This window comes from Amphiura filiformis, chromosome 5 (genome assembly GCF_039555335.1).
Source record: "Amphiura filiformis chromosome 5, Afil_fr2py, whole genome shotgun sequence".
NCBI classification, from domain to species: domain Eukaryota; kingdom Metazoa; phylum Echinodermata; class Ophiuroidea; order Amphilepidida; family Amphiuridae; genus Amphiura; species Amphiura filiformis.
In genome coordinates, this window is record NC_092632.1 from 73,754,299 (window position 1) to 73,776,390 (window position 22,092).

At 36.0% G+C, this 22,092-nt stretch overlaps 1 protein-coding gene across 13 annotated transcripts in view; it reads right to left on the minus strand.

Moving 5' to 3' along the window:
• Nucleotides 1–27: 27 nt before the first annotated feature.
• The window catches only part of LOC140153685 (synaptosomal-associated protein 25-like), a 259,881-nt gene continuing 237,816 nt past the window's right edge, over nucleotides 28–22,092 (minus strand). For 11 of the 13 annotated variants that reach the window (XM_072176506.1, XM_072176502.1, XM_072176503.1 and 8 more), the window contains 3 exons: nucleotides 19,326–19,463; nucleotides 13,179–13,323; nucleotides 28–1,413 (listed from right to left, as the gene is read on the minus strand). In XM_072176506.1, the coding sequence (XP_072032607.1) occupies nucleotides 1,345–1,413; nucleotides 13,179–13,323; nucleotides 19,326–19,463 (352 nt within the window). In that variant the 3' untranslated portion in view covers nucleotides 28–1,344. Of the gene's footprint in view, nucleotides 5,764–13,178; nucleotides 13,324–19,325; nucleotides 19,464–22,092 lie in introns of all 13 variants that reach the window. The other 2 variants (XM_072176507.1, XM_072176500.1) reach the window with 1 other exon arrangement.

Consider the following 22,092-nt stretch of genomic DNA (forward strand, 5'->3'; position numbering starts at 1 on the left):
TCTAAGATTTTTTTGTGATATTTCTTACTGCAACCAATTTGAAAATGCTGTAATAGTGCCTGATTTGTACATAGCATATAACAAACAAACAACCTACACTTCATACATTCTCAATTATCTCAAACTTAAAAACTGTAAACGGTACATTGTAGGTGTCTGCAGAACAATAAATTCTTTCTTGGTATGAACAAGGCAATTGGAATGAATATAGTTAACAAATAATGGGCTGTTCTGGTTTAAATCCATACACCCCTAATGGAAGACACTGCTTTAATACCCCACACAGGGGGTGTAGATTTCAAATGGAGTCACCTATTCAAGTAATACACACCCTGTGTGTGGGAGATTAAGGTCACATCTTCTTCCAGGGGGTGGGGGAATTTTAACTGGAACAGCCCAACACACAGATATACAAAGTATTGTTGGTTGCTTGGTTTTGGGTCATATTACAAACCCAAGAATTTTGTTTATAATTTTATAGATCTGTTTTTAATCACACATTTACATATGATACAACAACCAATAATCTTTGTACATGATGCGAAAAGCTGCCGTCATAATTTTTTTTACACATAAAGAAGATGCAGCTTTTTTCTAGAAGTTGAATGTTAAGAGATTGATTTATGATATGTTTTTGTCTAACAATTTAGGGCAACTTCTAGTTTCTCCATTATCAGAAAACTATTTTGAGGGAACTGCAGTAACATTTTTGACACTTTTATCTGAATAAGCCATTCCAATCAATTTTTGAATACCAACTATTCCCCCAAAAAGTGATTTTACCCAAATATCCATATAGTTGTAAACAATACAAATTGAACATGTTTTACTCTATTGACAAAATTTGATTTGAGTCTTTCGAAACAAACATGCACGCACCAAAAGTGTTCAACACAAGGTCTTGGAGTGTGCCATATGAGCTAGTTGGATTTGTAGTTTAATTGATGATGGAGAAACTGAACTAGTTTCCAATGCAATTCACCCTTTTGGTAAATCCTGAAAGTATGCATTTTTTACCCTACATACATCATACCGAAGCATACTTCGTTAGCGACTATCGTAACAATTTGTGCATCAGCTTTATGTATTCAGGATTGCATCGCACAGCCTTTCGGAATTTACTGAAGAGGTGAATACTGAAACTGCTTGAAGTTGTACTAGTATCAAAGCTGCAGTTTTTTTTTACTCTTTTCAGTTCCACTGGGTGAGATGTCATCATACCATTAGACACATATTTGGTAAAATATAAATGAATAACCAGATTCATTCCTATAAAATCATTCTTCATCTGCTCATACCTATATTTGCCTGTTAAGTTTTACACACGAGCATCTGCCGACAGTTTTACTGCTTTCTGAGAATGTCTTTCGCTCTCTTGTCCGCCTCGTTGATTCGTGTTTCATTTGATTCAGCCTAGCAAAATGGGAAGAAAGGGTTCAAAAAACAAACAAAAAAGGATAGTAATCACAAAGAAAACAAAACTACAACGATAAGAGTCGGTCATGCAAGTAAAGGAAAAGTATGGGAGAGAAATGTTGACGGATAGAATATTATCACAATATGACCAAACTTGCATAGACACTAACAAACTACATATATACATAATACCATGACACATAAGAAAGAACCACAGTAAATGATGATTGGTTTAAGAGGCGGATCCAGGGAGATACACAAGGCATGCTAGCCTTCCGTGAAATCTTCAAACTCATGCAAAGTCTGCATATATTTTGGGTTATACACTGCCCATTTGTGCATCTCAGTCCCTGGTTGTTATAGCATTTTACTAATCCTGGATCCGCCCCCGTTTTATCACGATGCAGAGCTGCATCAATGATCAACAATACAAGGGGTTATCGATCAACTAAAAATCTTGACTCCAGGGTAGATATAGCTCAGTTTTACTACACACAAATAACACCAATAGTCTAGCTTATTAGGAAATTAGATTTGTAAGACCAATCCATTCCTGAAACACATCCCCCCATTCATCCTACACAATAGTGTTCTCCTAAATCTCAGAAGCACACATCAAGATACACAATATCCAACATATATGTGGACACTGAATCTCCTATAATACTCAATCAGTGTAGGCTATATGACGGTTTTCAGAAACATATCCGACTCTCTTTATGCTTCGGTGCTAATGTCATTTTTTTTTTAGGGTTAAGCGGGCAAACAATAGCCACAGGGTGCAAATGTTATTTACAAATACATTAGTAGTGAATACATTGTTGGCATTTAGTAAGCTTATGATTATTCATAATTGACGGCTAGTACATGTAGTAATAATAGTAGTAATGTGCTCGTTAGTTTTAATCATTAGTAGCTGGGGTTAATATTATAAAACATTCAAATAGTCAAACGCAAATGACAAGAATGAGTTTTATATACATCTTTCCTACTGATTTGGTCGTCAATAGTTGCTGGAATAATTTGGATAATTTTATTCACATGATATGTCAAATCGAACGGAGAAAGCTACCCAATGTTCATCTTTAGTTTTAACGGTCAATCACATGAAATATTAAAGCACCTTTTTACGTAAAAAACTTCATATAAAATAAAGACACAACATTTATTCAAAATGAAGGAGCAAGAATGACCTGTATCACTGATTAATTTGATAACCAGGCAGGTTTGGATCACCCCAGAAGAACTGCTTTGGCAGGGCCTCCTCTTTAAGGTAATTCAAAGATGTATATATTGAAAACATTCTTGAAAGTTGAGCTGGTAACTTATTATTGCTTACCTTTGGCCAGTGTCAAATAAATTAAACAAAATCTACAAGGATTTTTTTTCATTAGTACTATATTTAAAAGGACCGATTTGCATGGACAGTTAATAGTATCTACATTACAGACTTAAGAGACTTTACACTTATCTACATTATTAAGCTATATTCAAAATATGGAAATAAAATCACGACTTAAAATAAGCTTGGAAGTGTCTTAATTGTGACGCTTATGTTTATACCACTTTCTGCATTCTTGGGGTGGTATGAAGCGTAAATGTTGGCATGAAATTTTGCCTAGATGAACATTTACACCTTATTCTTTTACCCCTTCAGTGAAATTTACTAAAATTGTATTAACATATGGCAACTGTGACTGTGGGAACTTGTAATTTATATACCGGTGCAAGATAGCTGATGGCTGTCAACTTTATAAGCTTATCATGAAGATGATTAAAAATCAGCGGTGTAGAGGCCCCTGGAGGGGGGGCTTAATAGGGTAAAGATTTGAAGTCAGCAACAGGATATAGCTTGCAAGATATACTTGATGGATGATTGAAACTTGCTTGTGATTTTAACAAAGGTTAGTTAGCAAAGTAAGTAGGCTGAAAAAATATTATCTGAAGCAGGATGATGTATGCATGGATAGATATAGATTGAGTGCGTGAATAAGATGGTGATATTCAGTGCTAGGATATAAGGAGACTAGGTGTAAATGTTTGGGTAGCCCAGGTGATGGTTGCCATGGTGATGTCAGGATGGATGAGGAGTGAGTGAGTGCAGCAAGGATTGCAGTGTTAGGCTGGGTTTGGTTGGCAAGGGTAAAGCGGTGATTAGTTAACATAACAGATTGGTTGTACGCTTGTTCGCAAATCCGATACGCCCGTCATTACTGGTGCTCTGGTGCATTTGAATATAAAACATACACAGCATTATTAAGAATATGTAACTAAAATGATGCATTATGCAAAAATAAGATGGGTTTGAAAGAGGATATGAATAATGTACAGGGGCAGTTGTTTTAAAAGCTGAAAATAAAACAAGTTGTGTCATCTGTGAAAGGGTAATTAATTGCAAACTTGATCATGCACAATATGAATAGCACCTTTAGAAGATATAGATTTAGAGCCACCACCTTTCTTGCATCAGTAAACAGGTAATATTATTGTATGCCAACTTTGAAACTAGCTGCTATCGCTAAAAGACCCCAGCACCATCAAAATATTGATTATCTGCCCTTGCAATTCAAATGCTATGTTATCATTTACAGATACAACACCGTGCTATTCCAGTCAAAATACATACACCCCCCATGGACGACATGACCTTAATCTCCCAAAGAGGGGGTGAAAATTGCAAATGGAGTCAACCATTCAGGTAATACCATTTGAAATTCACGCTCCCTGTGTGGAAGATTAAGGTCACGTCTTCCATAAGGGGCATATGGATTTCAAATTAAATAGCCTATTTTGACTTGGAAGGGCAGAACATGAAGCATTTATAGTAAATTACACCTACAACCGAAGTATGAAGAAAGTGGTAGAGTACAAGGCATCCACAAGAAATAAAAGTGGCCCAATAATATCATGCGGTATACAGTACTATTCATCTACCATGTGTTTAATCCCGTATTATTCCATGTATATTTACTTTGGAGTTACGTTGTTATAGCATAATCCAAAAAGGTAAAGTTTTTTTTTAAATATAAAGCCTTATATTACTATTTTTTTTTAAATATATGCACATGTTGCATTCATAATTATATCTGGCTCAGTGCTACACAACATCACAAAATCACAATCCACCCAAAATAATTTTGGGACCTTTTTATCAAAAAGAATAAAAACACTACTACACAAACAAAATTTCCTTAAAAAAAGACCCACGGTGTTCACAACACTCGTGGAAGCTTTTTCCCCTCCTTATTTGTTTTGTACTGTACAATAAAATCAAGCTGTTCTGCCATCGTAACAAGTTTGGTATCAAATAACAACTCCTGTCTCAACATGGCATACTTAATTAGTCGCACATAAATACTTGAATCGTTTTTTTTTTCATCATAATTGAAGCTATATTACAAATCATATGGAATAATATTTACAAGTCTTATATCTCAAGGACCTTGCTTGGAATCTTTATAGCCATTCTAATAACTACCAGTACATTATCATTAACATTTTTTTCACACATAACATATGCAGACACATCTGCTTATAGTGTCCACAATTTTATTGCACATTGCATAAGAATTGGTAAAAATACAAATAAAGTATCTTTCAGACTTTTAAGAAGCAAAAGATCTCAAGCAAGGTCTGCGAGGTGTTTTTTTTATTACATTTCCTACCATGAATCTATGGCGAATTTGTAGAAATGTGCGTTGTCTAATTTATCACTTATACAACTGAATGGTGTCTAAATGAACCTAGGCTACCTAACTTCTACTTGTTGTATTATAATCTAAATAGGGATAGATTTATTGTAAAGAAGAAACCTGCCACCATAGTAGGGAAAGGATCAGGAGAATCACTGGTTCCAGATTAATCGCTGGCTGACTCAGATATGCATCCGGCATGTGATGATGAAGATGATGATGATGATGCGCAGAGGAAGATTATATCAGCTTTGACTAGACTAAGTAGTTTGGAAGGTTATGGCAGTAATAATTAAGCAGTGCGCATACTCTGTGCATTTTCACTACTTTGAAAAGAACTGCAACCATATTATTCAAAGCGGCGCACACACACACCCCCCCTGCATGCTGATGTGGTTAAGTAGTGTGCTATGTGGATTTGAGTTCCATGTGAAGTGGAGGTGTGGAGGTGGAGGTGTTGTTGGTAAAGGTGGTAATTTGTGATGGTGGAGGTGGTGATGTCTTTTCTGCAGCAAGAGCCTGGTTGGTCAGCTGCTTATCTGATGCTCACAGACGATGGTGCGTTGTTGCTGTTTTCTGGAGGCTCCTTGCTCTATTTGAGAAGCTTGTTGGCACGTGTATTGGCAGCCTCCAAACGTGTAACGTTGGAACCACCCTGTTAAATGGAAATGGATTAATGCACACAGCAAAATATGAGTGTAAGAAAATGCAAAATAAAAACAAAATAATCAATGCAATGCTTTGTTAATGGGCTTGTGAATGTTATATTAATTATTGTTGTGAAACAGACGCACACGACAAATGGACAAGTTACGTGTTTGTAACAAAAGACAACACAAACAGCAACAAAAATGAACTGCATGAATTTAAATCTTAAAAAGCAATGTGTTTCCAGCTAAATGTGAAGCAAAAGATTAGTGTTATGCGTTTTTATTAAATGAATGAAGCCATGAACGATGAATCTTTCTTTTAGCAATGGGCATGCTTCTTGATCGATAATCGATAACTAAGGTCAAGGGTCATCTCAATCAACCATGTGTACTTTGAATTCAGTATATTATAATGTTGATTTTCTGCTTACAATTTACACAGACTGGGACATAAGTAATCGCAAATGTCATTTTTTCACTCTAAAATTCAAAGTTCATGTAAAGAGGAGACTAGAATCATCAAGTATTTTGTTTTGACATGATTGTTGTTTGACATATGCAAATTAAAAATAAAAAAAAATTCATGACAAACTTTCCTCATAAAAGCATATTTTATTCAACTAATTTCAACCAAAAAATTCAACTGTATTTTTAAGTAGAACCTGCATCTTACACAAACAAAATCCACATAGGTCTGTATGAAGGCTATTAATATCTAATAGAGTCACCTTAACATACAACAGGCATATTATTAAAGACATCAGGTATGTAGAGAAAATAACATGTTTTTTTATGATTATAACTGACATTTCAATTTGATCATACATGTACGTCATACTTAAATGCTAAGTTTGCTCTTTTGTTGTTGTTGCAGTTTTTTACAATGCTGATGGCGATACTGATATGATGGTAATGATGCTGCAGGTTTGAGTCTAATTTGAAATACCCTTTAAACTAAGGTTACTAAATTCGTCTTTATTGTCAATTCATTTTAAGTCGCTGGTAACCAGCATTTCAAAAAAGGGTGTAGCTTTGAATTGATGTGATGGGATTCAATTTTATTCAATATCAATGCTGACCAACAGATCGTCCTACGGTTTCACGATTTAAATTACTATAGGCCTATGGCCCGAGATTGCCGAGAAGGCATTGAGGCAAACAGCATGCATGTGAAATGTTCCAAAGGTTAATGATCGAGAATGAAAAGAACAGATTAACTTTATCATGTTTGTCTCCCTATGCGTGAGTGCTTATATTTATGGCCTTTACAATATTTTCTTATGTTCTTGGTCAGGCATGGGGTATTATTAAACTAAAAAATAGTTATATTAAATGAAATCCTAGCACAAATAAATCGTCTTCATTCAATTGTGCTCTCTTTAAAGCAAGTAGAAATAGCTTGTCAACTTTCAACATGGGAACACGTTATGAAGTATCTATAATTAGTGAAAAGATGTAGCTCAGCGGCCGGCCAACAAAAAGAAATTGTCTATAGTAGGACCTATACGAGAAACAAGACTTTCTCTCTGAATTGGCCATATTTTTATGTGTAAGAAAATCAATTGCATTATCGTGTTCACTCTAGCGTAAGTTTGGGCCCTATTTGACTCAATGGAACATTCGAAAGGACCCCCCGCGACTGTCAAGGTAAAATGAATCAAGTATAACAGTTAAAGGTCTTCCAGAATTATGGCCAGCTTTGATAGGATCTGGAGTATTTGCAGAACGGTTATTATGTGCATTTTCACTATTTTCCGATACTACATGCCCTTCTTAAGGCAAATGGGGTGGCAGGAGCCATATTTGTCCAGTTTTACCCATTTAACTAAAAAACTGAGGCGTACTTATTAATATTATTGATCTTATAGGAAATGAGTCAAAGAAGCCAATAATTACATGCCGTAAAAGTGACGTAAATAAGAAGATTAACTACCGTAGCAATAGATGAATACAATTTTGAATAGATCGCCCTGCACTACATCGTTCATGCGGTACCTATGCATTGAACCATAGGTGTCAAAGAAAGGCTGATTACTCGCACCTGTAATATTAGTATCTTTGAAAACAGCGGTATTGTATTCAATCTATGTTTGCAGACATGCACAGGCGATTAATGCAATCTGCTTATAGTGCAGGGCGATCTATTAAAAAATTGTATTAATCTATTGCTATGGTAGTTAATCCGATTATTACATCACTTCTACGGAGAATATCCATAGGTCTTGTTGCTTGTGTTCTTGAGTCAAGGCCAAATATATATTAAATTAATCACTGCTATCTATTAATGTGAGAGTGCTACTATACGTAAGTGCAGGTACTGATGTCCTCTGACGTTCATATGCAGCAGCTAACTTTCCAATATCACCCTGGTGATTTATGTTTGGGATTTCGTTATGAACCCATACCAATTGCACATCTCAATATTTGAGTGCAAAATTAGGATGCTCCTCCAACCCCTATATATCATCAAGTAAGTTTGGAGATTTGGAGGTTTATAGAACCCATACCATTCCCTCTGCAGCAGAGCCTGGTGTCAGCTTTATTTATCTCAATATTTGAGTAGCTTTTGTAAAATAATTGTTTGCAGCACAATCATATGCTCATTGTAAAGTGTTGCTCTGTATACCTCACAGCTAACCCCAAGATATGACCTTTAGCATGTAGTTGGGTGTTTTAACAGTGATAATGACATTTATTGAAATGGTGGCAATGTAAGTAGTGGAGGTGGAGATTGTAATAGCGGCGCCCAAGTGGAACGCCCTGATATATGAAATGGGTTAATACACAGGAGATGTGGCGAAAGAATGTATTAATGTGATGTTAGCAATACATCAACAATGTAATAAAATAACTTGAAGAAATATGGACATAACTGCAAGCAGATTATAACACACGTAAAACATCTGTTGAACACTCACATTGCAATGGTTTTCCAGAACGAGTATGTTGTGTTATGCATATACTATCACAAGTCAAAAACATTTATAATTGACTTGTTTAGAAATGAAGTGTTTGATATAATCATTAAGGATGGCTCAAATCAAGATGCACTTCTAACGATGTGTGTCCTTTCCATTTCAATAAATGGAGTCTAGGTGATATAAAATGCAAAATGCAACTTAGTGATACCCAACAATGACCTTTGCAAAAAATGCCAAATTTTCTGGCAGAGTCTCGTAAATTGCTGGTGCTGTACTGACTGTTCTAAAGCCAAGTAAATAACGTATATTATACTTGGACTTTCACAAAATTGGTATCATATTTTTTAATTTGTTAAATAAACCATTTCTGTGTAAAATTGCAATTATGTATCATTATTAGACTTTCTTAACTCCTAATAACCCTGAAAACATAATAAGTTGAAGTTAATCGGTGATTGCGAATTTAAGCTGGAGAGTGGATTAATGGAAATACCAAGTTTGAAGTTAATCGGTGATTTTTAAAAGCTGGAGAGTGGATTATATGCAAATGCAAATTAGCTCATTAATATTCATAAATATGCAAATAAAATGACACAAAAAATCAACAGGGTGTCTGACAGGCAGGAGTAGCATACCATACTACACGAATGCTCCTTCTTAAGATATTGATTGTGAAAACAAATCTGTATCCCTCTTCATACTCCATCATTTGTATCACAGCACTTTAATGCTCTCCGTGCTAGCCATTAGGCTTCAACATAAAAAGTCCAAATTTTGAGATATTTTCTCAAAATATCAAGAGCTATCTAAAGAACCACTGAACCAATACTATGCTTGTTTGTACTCATTTCAATGCATTTTTCATGCTGATTCCAAATATGGTAATGAAAATTTACATTTCGGAAATTTTAGAATTTTTAGAATTTTTTTGAAACATGTCGTCTGCAGTCGACACCCGCGCGAAGAGGGTTAAAAACAACCGATACGCGCACAGTCATTATCCCCTCAATCTGCTACAAATAACTTCTGTTTTTCCTTTCAAATCAAATATACTTGCGCAAAATAAATAAGCCAAATCATGCCATCCATTTATGCTGAGAACATAAACGTTTGACGTACTGCTTAAATTATTCCTGCTGAGAATAAATTGATTGCAAATAGATTTGAATGTCAAGTGGGTTTCCTAATTCTATTACAAACATAAAAAAAACAAAAACATGTTGATTTTTTCTCTACATGGATTTGACAAAAGGATAAAATGCCCGGAGATGGGTTTTTTTTTAGTTAAACCGCATCATAAAATAGACCAGTTTCAGTGTTTGTGTGAGAAACAGCCTTAATTTAAAGTAACTAATTTATGGCTGTCATTCTAACTAAAGCGTGTGGGAGTAGTTTTGATCATTCGCCTATGGTGAAACAGTTCAAAAGCAAATAAAACACAGAGAGAAGCACACACACATACTTGTGGAAGACAAACACTAAGTAAGTCACAACGATATGAATAATGCACCCTTAACATTACAGTAGATGCCTGCCACACAACTTCCTGGCATATTCATCACATAATGATCATTATTCATAAAAACCAGCAGAATAAACTACAACATAGTTTTCGTCTGAAAGTTCACTGTGCGTTTGGTTACCAAAGGAAAATGTCCGGGGGCACTCAAATCAAACTTGAAGTCATAGTTCATATTTTTCACTTAATGAAGGTTGGTGTTTAAGGTTGCGAATCTGAGGGGCTGTTTGAGGATGACAACACATAATGGTATGTGAGTGCCCCCCCGAAAATGAGATGCTTTCAACAGCATAAATTTGAACCCTGAACAACAGAGGGCACTGTTGGTCATCTTGGGGGAGCTCTACAATATGCTAATTGCTTGTAGCTGTATGTGATCCTTGAACAACTACAGAGGGCACTGTTGGTCATCTTGGGAGCTCTACAATATGCTAATTGCTTGTAGCTGTATGTGATCCTTGAGCATTTTTTGAATACAAATTTTATGACAAATGTTATATTTTTCAAATTTTGAAACTGCAATGTGATGATATTTTTGTAAATGAAAAGATTTCATATTGAAGATATGGATTTTTTTCCCAAAAACTATTTTTTGGGTGTTTTGGGCTGTCAAAATTTAAATAGCTTTTGAAAATATAAATCATCAATTTATAAAGTTTACAAGCTGTTAATATCAAAAATATTTTTAATGATTTGCAATAAATCATGCTAATTTCAAAAATGAAAATTATTTGATATCGCATTCTTATTGAATGTGCTCTAATGTCTAAAAATAAATACTGTCCAAACGTTCATACCCCACCCCTTAAACAGCTGTATTTAAATATCAAAATCCTCTAGTGACAACCTAGCTGCTTTCTTGTGCAATATCTTGTGATTATAATGTTATTGAAAATACAATTTTACACTTACTTTCTGCATGAAAAAAAATAAAAAATACCGGATATGATTATGATATGCAATTCCATTTTTACTTCATCATTGGATGACCATTTTTTTAATTTATTTGTTTTCGTCTGGAATGGTAAAAGCAATCATGTTGTGCAGGAATCGACCAATACTTGTTAAGTGTACACATTCACATGACTTACAACAACAACATAAAACATGTATCCTGAAGACCCTCCACTCCCTACACTTAACATTTACTATTTGTACACTTTCCAGCTCACACGATGTGAAGCACAGTAAAGCCAATCCTCCAGATACAACCCATGGCAGAAGTTTGGGGGTGAACATTGCATGTTGGTAGCCAAAGTTAAGGTGCGGGCACAATATTCATTGCGAACCACATAATCAATGCTACCATCATTTGTTTTTAACCCCCTGAGCACTACCTGCTGATCTAACATTGCCTCTGATTGGTCACTTACATTATATCTTCACTTTAATCACCAATCAGAATGGAGGTTTGCAAATAATTCACCCCAATTTTTTTTTGTGTGGTGAAATTATTCTAACAATATTGCTGATTGGGCCAATTCATAATGAAAACTTCTTTTTGGCCAATCGTCAGGTAGTTCTCATGGGGTTAACATATCAGATGACAACACACACAAGCTGGACGCATGGATTCCTTTAACCTTGCTTTTGTTGACCAATTTTCTACTTGCAATCTGCAAACCAAGTTATGAATCTGTGGCCTGCTTCACAGAGCCTTTCGATCAACCTTACAATTGATTTACCACGCATAAACTCTATTGCATCAATCCTAACAGCGATTGTAAATCTTTGTAAAACAGGCCCATTGGGCTATTCCATTTAAAATCCACACTACCCCTGTGGAAGATTTTGGCAATATCTTTCACAGGGGAAGTATGAATTTCAAATGGAATGAACACATTAGGATTGAATTTCATACACCCTCTAAAAAGATTCAACATGAATCTTCCACAGAGTGAGGGTGAGTTTCAAATGGAGCTGCTAATGTGGTCATTTCATTTGAAATTCATACTCCCCCTGTGAACGATATTTTCAAAATCTTCCACAGGGGTAGTGTGGATTTTAAATGAATATCCCATATGCTTGTACCTTGGCAACTATAACTGATTTTTTCTTCATGTAAATGACAAACCACCAACTATTATAATCCCACCATTACAATACACTATATCATCACTGATATGAACAAATTTAAGGGTGTGATACCGCATCCTAATGCCTGGAAATGAAAGAATCAACTATTTTATGTTATAAATCTGATGCTGATTGTGTGTGATCCCTTTTGAGGTACAAAGAGAGATAGCTATTCAAGAAATACCAAGAGACCCTTCAAAAGCAACCACAGCAGTAATCAGCAATGCTCCCATATGGCTGGATCCCAAAATGCCAACAGAACCTCAAAATAAAAATATTCTTATTTTGGGCATTGGAATCAAACTTCTTTGACATGTGAACACCAAGATACTGTGTTACAATTTAGCATCTTACCAAATTTGTAACTTACTCGGCAACCTCCTTGATTAAGGCTATTGCATTTGAATCCATATAACCTCTGGAAGATATGACCTTAATCTTCCAACACAGGTAGTGTGAATTTCAAATGGGGGTTACCTGAATGGGTGACTCCATTTGAAATCTATACCCCCTGTGTGGGTGATTAAGATATATCCTCCATAGGGGTGTAAAGATTTAAAATACAATAGCCCTATCTTTGACTTACCATTTTTCAGCATCGCACACCACCTATTTTTAACAGTTACGCTCGTTTTTAAATTCATAATTCGAAGCTTCCTGACAATGACTTCTACACAAAAAGAATACACCTGTATTTGCATTGTCACGGTAGTTGCTTAGAATGTGGCAAGCGCCAAAATAAACGTAGAGCAAAAATGTCCACTTTTAAAGTAAAATATTTGATATCAGATGGAATTTCTTGATGTTCAAATGTCATGTCAATCAAAGATTTGATATCCAATGCACAGATCAAAGGTATACTTATCGCTAAAATCAGATGCGTTGGACAGAGGGCAGTGCATACCTTTTCATTGATGCGCTCTATTTGTCGGTTCTGCGTGGAAATCTCCCCCTGCATGTCAATGGCCATGTGGCGCAAGTTGCCCACAATGTTGCCCACTTGTTGGATATTCTCGTCCATCTCGTCTTCACGAGCATCCTTGGTTATCCTGATCAATTCAAACAAATGAGAAAGAAAAAAAAATGATGATAATGTTTTTTGCACATGAAAGATCTGCCAACTAAGCTGCAATGCCCAGAATGTTTTGACTCAGTGCCAGAAGTGGGTAAGTGCAATACCTGCAATGTGTAGCTGCCATGTGTAGATGGTTCATTCTTAGTCAGTGGGAGTGGTCTAGTTCGCAGACACATTTCATTTTGGACAATCGCATGATATTCTCTATCAGGCTTAACGATCCTTCATCAGGCATTGATGTAAAATGACTGTAATTTTAAGCTGAAAATATCGCGCTATAGTGTAGACTAGGTGCGGATTCGAACGCCGTTAACCAGGTGCAACAGATAGGTTAATTTAAACAAGTTTAGTTTTTTATAATAGGGATATTACATCACGGTAGCTTAGTTTTTTGGAAAAAATTGTTTAAGTTATTGAAAAAATATTTAACTTGACTAAGAATGAGAAAAGTTTTAAAATCTTTGCCTACTCAAATTTGATCCAATATGACAGGCAGTCAAACAGTTTTTAGAAGTGGATAGGCTGTGGCATTTCCACTACTAAAAATTGGACCTGCCTGTATCTATCACACTAAAAGGATATAAGGTAATCCTTGAAACAAATAAGGACTTGTACTAAATTTAGAAAGTTTTAAAATCTAATCTTACTCAAATCTTGTCCAATATGACGGGGATAAAGTCAAACAGTTTTTTAGAACCAAGGCTGTACATACAATTTTGTCTATAATAGTTATAAATTCTATACATACAGTCAAAGAGAAATACAAATATGCTAAGTTTTAAGCAAAATAGGTTTAGTAATAGTACAGTCCACAGTCAAACTAAAGGTCACCTTGTAAATACAACAAATGACTATTTTTAGATGATTCTGCTTCAGTTACTTTTAAAACACTTCATCCGACACTTTTGAGATAAATTTATTTTCTTTAAATTGGTAAAGGGCACAGATATCAGATGCAGCTATACTCAATTTGTAATTCCACTGAGCCTAATAATTTGACTCTTCTTGTTGGTCAATATTTCACGGCTGTTTGATGTATATAGAATTGGCTCCATTATTAACTAAATGCAAACTATAGATAGGCGTATTTATCCTAAATCGGGTTTTCTTTATTTTAGAAATAGGTATAAGTGAAATACTGTAAAAACAGCTGGAATATGTGAAACAAGCAACAAGGAAATTTCATAAAATATTTCATCAAACAATAAAGTGTTTGTATCAAAAGCTTGAAAGAGTCACCTTTTGTTACTAAATACAACAAATGACATTAGATATTCTACTTCAGTTGCTTTTGAAAAATACTATAAAAGTGAATAATTTTTGAGGGAAATTTTGATATTGACTCAAAAACATCTGTATTCAAAGGGTACAGATATCTTTTAGATGCAGCTATACAATCAATTTGTAATTTTGTTTGAGCCTAATAATTTGATCCCATGTTCAAACAACTGTGATTTGAATCATTCCAGCATATTAAGATATTAACTAATACAAATCAAATGAGTTCATCTAGAGTGCCATATTGGGCTACTTCAGTTGAAAATCCTAATACACCCCCTATATGGAAGACATGATCTTAATCTCAGGGGGTGTAGATTTCTAATGGAGACACTTATTCAGGTAACCCATTTGAAATTCACACTCCCTATGTGGAATATTAAGGCCATGTCTTCAACATAGGGTGTGTATGGATTTCAACAACTGGAATAGCCCAAAGTAGTACCTGCTTCATCAGATACTTCCAAAATGTTGACCCCCCCCACAACTTGCTTGCATGCAAAAGTGGACTTTGCCCTCTTTTGGGGCATTTTGAACAGTTCTCAATTTAACTAGGAAACTGTGTCCCTTGTTAATATTTCTTTCTAGTTTGGAATATTTCGATATTTTTACCCTGTTTTTGCTGTGAGAAGGGCCTGCTTCTGCCCCTCTTGATGATAAAAGTATACTTTTAACTGCTTTTGGACCATATGGACTTCCCAATTCTAGTCTGCACATTTTCTTTTGTCATTAAGAAATCTACCCGCATACGCAAACCTTAAAGAATAGCACACATGGGCTTATTTAAGTCTATTTTCACAGTATTTTAATGCAGTAAAGTATGGTGACATCGCCTGAGAGAGAGAGAGAGAGAGCACAACAAAGAGACAAGAACAACTTTGCTAGTGGTAGAAAAAACAACCTGTAAGACTCCAATACTGAAAGATGAGGAGAGGGGAGTGAGATACTCAGTACTGCGGTTTTCCAATGGGTGTAATTTTGACCCTCAAATCCACTCCCAACACTTCTGAAAAAGTTCCTTTTATTACTACTTCTTTCAACTCTCGACAGTATTGACTATACTAAACAAATTATGTAAAATGGGATATCATCTTTTTAATATATTCATTGTACATGGACCTGAAACAACATTTTGTATCTTTGATCACTTTAAACTTTCACTAAACTATATTACGATTGACATCTAAATGGTACACAATCATCCACGCTTCATCCGTCACTTTGCATTATAAAGTACATGTTTCCCTCTTGATGTTCGTTCTCTGGTGAGACAAATTAGATAAATGTGGGTGAGTAGACAACTAATAATGAATTTATATTGTATTCCCATGGTTGGCTGCTCCAAAAGGCTAACTTAAAGCAACATTTTAGAGGTGATATAGGAATGGTGCACTGAATTTGGATAGATTTGTCTTTATTTTGTTGATTTTTTTGACTTTTGTTTGTTCTTATATGTGAAAGAAAATCATTGATATGATTTAAGAACTTATCCAAAATTACTACTGAGCTTATACCCAAGTGCACCCTTGTTCCCAGAATGGTTTGAAAAATAGAGTGTGGGCTTATTGTCGAAGGTAGGCTTATACCCGAGCGGTTACAGTATCTGAATGAACTATGGTCACCTCACCACAAACACTAAATCGTATTTGGTTAAATAATTTTCTCGCTTAGTATAAAGCCCACTTTTTCCATTACGACCAAGACATAGACTGTCCTCTTCTCAGCTGGCTGGCTTCTCCTACTATTTGAATTACTCTGGCCTGTTTTGCTCTTCATAGATCAATACATGAAATGGGCTATTCTAGTTAAAATCCACACACCCCATACGGAAGACATAATCTTAATCTCTCACACAGGGAGTGTAGATTTTAAATGGAATCACCTATTCAGGTAACCCCATTTGAAATTCCCATCCGATGTGTGGGAGATTTAAGGTCATGTCTTTCATGGGGGTGTATGGATTTCAACTGGAATTGCCCAATCAACGATCTCTTGCTAGGCAGCTGTTCCGCAGACCTGTCTACGTTTACATGGGAACAGTTCATATTTCCTCTTCGGGTGTCTGGATTCAAGGTTTTACTTGCGCTTTAATATGGACTACATTTTGCCTACACAGAATCTCTAGGGTGCTTCGAATAACTGTGGATATGCTTGTGTTTAGATAGAGGGGTAGAGCAAGGCCACAAAGTGATTGGTTTATATCGTTATATAAACTTTGTACCGATTTTTTCACTTATATTTAACAGTTGGTTTAAGGCACTGCTTAGTCAGCACCAGTAAAGATACATCGGGGGTTGTTTTTGTTAGACATTGTATCACGCTTCACTCACTGAATGTCCCTCAGAGTCCGGGATGCCCCTTTAACGCTCAATAAAATAATCGGAACATTTAGTATCCGAAGTGAACTCTTAGTCATACAACTAAATCGTATTTGGTTCAATAATTGTCCAGACTAGTCAGCCCACTTTTCCCATTAAGGCCAAGATAAACAACATAAAAATGTCCTTTTCTCAGCTGGCTGAAATGCTGGCTCCCACTATTTAAATTTCTCTGTCCTTTTGAGGGCTTTTCCTCTTGGTACACATAGATCAATAAATCAATGATCTCTCGCTAGGCAGCTGGACCACAAACCGGTCTAAGTTTACACGGGAACTGTTCACAATTTCCTCTCAAACACTGGGCGTCTGACTGGATTCAAGGTTTTATTTGCGCTTCAATTTTGACTACTTTCGCCACATGGACTCTCTAGGGAACTTGAATATAGCTACGGATATGCTTTTGTTTAGATAGAGGTGTAGAGCAGGGTCACCATAGCGATTGGTTTACACAGGGATGTTTCTTTGCTCATCTATATATACTCGGACCACTTCTTTTTGTTTACTTCTTTTTAGAGAAAATATAATCACGAGGTGCACTGTTTTGCACTCTGTGAGTCAGAAACCAATATGGTGAAGTCAGTACTCTTTGCTGCACACAAAGAATTAGAGGAGGAGAACAGGGACTCCCTATACCACCATGTACAATCCCGTCATCAGCTATGAGGAGAAAATTGGGGGTATTCGGGTCCTTGCCGACAATGCACAGAGACGAACTAAAGCAATTCTGCATCTCATCTGAAGCGTCTTGGTACTCCCATGCAGGTCGCATCAAGCGCGCCTCTCAAATGCACCCATCATCCATGTCGCACTTGCATGACAACGAATGTCTCAAGTGTATTCCGAGGGAAATCGAATATCCCCAATTTTTGCTCCATGCCTATATCAAGATGGCGGTCGAGTCACGTTCTCCTCTAATTCTGTGGTTGCACCTTATTGTTTAGATCTAGTCTAAAGTTAGACCTGGACTAACTTTTGGGTGCATACGGGCCAATAGTACAGTAGGCCAATAGGTTTGAAGCACCTAAGGAATGCATAGTAAATCACAATAAAATAATTACCTTTAGACATATTGGTCAAAAAAGAAATTGATTGGATCGTCCTCAAGATCATTTTGAATAATTCTTTGAAAATATCCAATCAACAGGTATGATCAAGATTAAGATTCTGTCTTGTAAGGCTACCCTAAACATCTGCTGCACGATCTGCTGCTTGTTACACTTCCAGATTCCTGTTACTTGCCACCTGCACAGGTAAACCGCCACCAGGTACTTGACTGGTACTGTGCAGTACCAGAGGAGTATCATGCAGTGTAGTACCATTGTTTCGATAATCAGCTTGAGAAAATCATCTGAATTTCATCAATCATGCCTCTTAGAAAATCAAAAAGCAATTATTGAACGATTGAGGGAATTTGAACTGTGACATTGCTGGGAGGCTGCAAATCTCTTACATGGGAAGATGGCTAACAGACTTATTAGCAGTACCACTGCTGGTAGGTCATGCGCAGTAGCAGCATTGGTACTGTGTAGTACTACTGTGTGTACTGTGTAGTACTCTGTGTGTACCATGCAATGATTGTAGTACCATTTCAGTACCACTGCTGGTAGGTCATGCACAGTAGCAGCATTGGTACTATATAAATCCGCATAATAGGTACTCTGTGTGTACCAGTTATGATGATAAAACGAGTGGTACATGTGCAGGCAGTTGCCAAAATATCGCTCGGAATCTTTGTGGTGATCTTACCAACTCTGCCATATAAGCCAATTATGACATAAGATGGTCATAGAATTGAAGGGGAAAAACATGCAAGCATGTTTTTGCTATTATATCACAGTTTTATTTGCAAATCATGAGAAAATCATCATTTCATCCGAAAGCTGTGAAAAATGCCTACGAAAATGAGTTATTAGCTATCATACCGATTGAGGGAATTTCGAACTGTGACTCGGGTCAAATCTAGTATAAAATAATGAAGATGGTTGACTCGACCAGTGAAGTTTGCTTTGCAGCCCACTGAGCCATTGGACTTAAACACATGCAGTCTTCCGACACATATTTTGTAGTTTTAAAAACGCCAGCCTCAAAATTCTGTAGTACCATTTCAGTGAATCTGGTAGGTCATGCACAGTAGCAGCATTGGTACTATATATGTAGGTACTCTGTGTGTACCAGTCTGTGCAACGGTGTACATGTGCAGGCGGCCACAATAGGAATCTTGTGGTGATCTTACCAACTCTGAAGCATGAAAATGGTCATAGAATTGAAGGGGGAAAAGCAAGAGTTTGCTATTATACCTTTTTACTGCAAACATACATACCGAGTGATGTACGATGAGTTGGCCATGGGGCCGTCTCGGTCATCAGCTACCGACATTGGTTGACCCGTGTTCACTTTGCCATCATCATTGGACTTCCACGTCTTCTTGTAGTCATCGCCAGCCTCAAAATTCATGAATCTAAAAAATAGCGAAAAAAGAAATCAAAGAGAGTACGGGAGAAAAGAGAAAAATGAGACTTGGTTAGACGATTCACAATTCAATTTTATGCAAAAAAAAAAAAAAAATTAATGGCAGTTATAGCCAGGTATGAAAACATGAAAATCTTGAGTGATTTATCCGAATGGATTTTGTCATATCTGATGCGTAATCAGAGATGGTTTTGCAATATTAGTTTCAAGTTCAGTTTGGGTTTATTGAAGCACTCGTCTCAAGTGGGGCTAACATGTGATGAAATCATTCTCTTCAAAATCTATCCTGAGGTAAATGTCCTACTTCACAATAATCGTCTCGTTTGCTAATATCCAGTATGAGTGCTTCTTTTTATTGTGATTTTTGATATATTGACTACATAATGAAGAGTTAGAATGCGATATGTACTAAATGCTGCCCTGTGTGATTGTTTCATAAATATTATTATTATTGAAACAGTTTAAAATATTTTTTTTTGTTTTTCGAATTAATATCGGTTGACTTTTTTACACAGTCACTGTATTGGGCTATTCCATTTAAAATCCCCACTACCCCTGTGGAAGATTTTGGAAATATCTTATACAGGGGGCGTATGAATTTTAAATGGAATGAACACGTTAGCAGCTCTATTTGAAACTCACCATACCTATGTGGAAGATTCAGGTTGAATCATTCTCAGAGGGTGTATGAAATTCAAATGGAGCTGCCTAATGTGCTCATTCCATTTGAAATTCATACTCCCCCTGTGGAAGATATTTCCAAAATCTTCCACATGAGTAGTGTGGATTTTGAATGGAATATCCCATTTTCTATGCCCCTGCCTAGTTAGCCATTACAATGATCTATTAACATAAAATAACAATATAATTTAAAAAACCACACACAGCAGCCTTTGAATATATCGCCTATTTTTCAAATCATGTTCATGTTTAATCAGCAAAGGATGAATGCACAAGTATGAATCTGCACATGAGCATGAATATTTTTTCGTAAGCAAATTTGCTCAACCGTAGTACACAAGCAAAATGATCTTTTAAATGTTCGAACTTGTCAGGAGTATGACGCCAATATTTATTTGGTAAACAGTTGAATTTCTTTAGCATAAATTGGTATGTTCATGCGATTTGTAAAGACACACACATGCAGGTGCAAAACAAAGTGAAGAATTAGTCACCCATTATGATAATACCTACCATAATTATTATCACAAAATGTCTATCATGCAAAAAAGGCAAATACTTTGATTTACAGATATACAAGATTATTTGATGGAGAATTATTTTGTGTCTTTAACATAAGGATCCCGTTTGGCAGGAATCAAACCAAATAATCACCTGATCTTTGAAGCAAAAATTGATGAAAGGAAATGAAATTATATCTTAAGCAAGAACAGTGGCACCGGGCAAATGCCCCCCCAGTCAGAACTCTTTCCCCCAGTAAAAACTCAAAATTATGAACATTTCCACTTTTTGTAGCGATTTTGCACATAATTTGTTGATTTTACCCCCCTGAAATTCACTTTGCCCTCCTAATGCCCCCCCCCCTGAAAAAAATTCCTGGCACCACCACTGAGCAAGAAATATTATGAGGAACCCAAGACTCTTCAACTCGACAGAATAAGGGGAAAATGAACCATTTTGTGATAACATTTTCATAATTTTTGATGTGTAATGTAACTAATTATGATGGTTCAAACATTTTGAATGGAAAATCCAATATTTGTGAGTTTCTCAAAAACAGTAAACATTTCCTACACTTTAGTCACATTTTGAGCTCTGTACATCATTTCCTTACCACAAATATATCATGTTCTTGTCTTTCTTCCTCTATGGGATAATGGTAAAAACAGTCCAACTGCATACAATTTTCAGGGATTTTCATCTACTGTATAAGTGATAATTTTCGCGAGGGTTTTATTTTCGCAAATTTCGTGATTAGAGCTTCAACCGCGAAAAAAAAAAAACGCCTCCCAAAAATATGCAATAATGTATTACAAGTATAGGGAAGGAAAGTTACCCCTTATACAGTAATTTTTTCATCTTGCAAACTTGAAGCTACCCTACAGAGCTAAAGTATACTCCTTAACATGCAATATGTAGTGTTTTTAAAATGATAGTGCCTTTCGGTGATCTCTGCTTAAAGCATTTGATTTGAAATTTGTGCGAATGCAAGACATAAGTGCCAACAAAAAAAATCAAAGCACTTCAGTGCTACTGACTCTTTAGTCTCTTTGCGCGGTCATCTCACAATGAGGCTCTATCCCAAAAGTGTGTGATATGTGTGCATGTAAGCCTAACATGTGCATGCTTAATTAATGCATGTACGCATTGCTGTGAAAAACACTTTTAGTGCATGCATTTGTAGGGAGAGCCGATCGTTTTGGGATTAAAATGGCTGATCCGTGCAAAAAAGGTCTTGCATTCTGCTGACGATAATGAAAGAATAGTCTACAAAATACTCATTCAAATTTGTTACCTATTTTTTAAATTTCAGGAACCCCGGGGTAGACCGAGTTTAAATTACTCATCTACACATGCATACTATCAGGATCATGCAGCAATACCAGTTAGTCATAATTCTACAATTAGTCAATTAAAACAACTCAACACAACTAAAG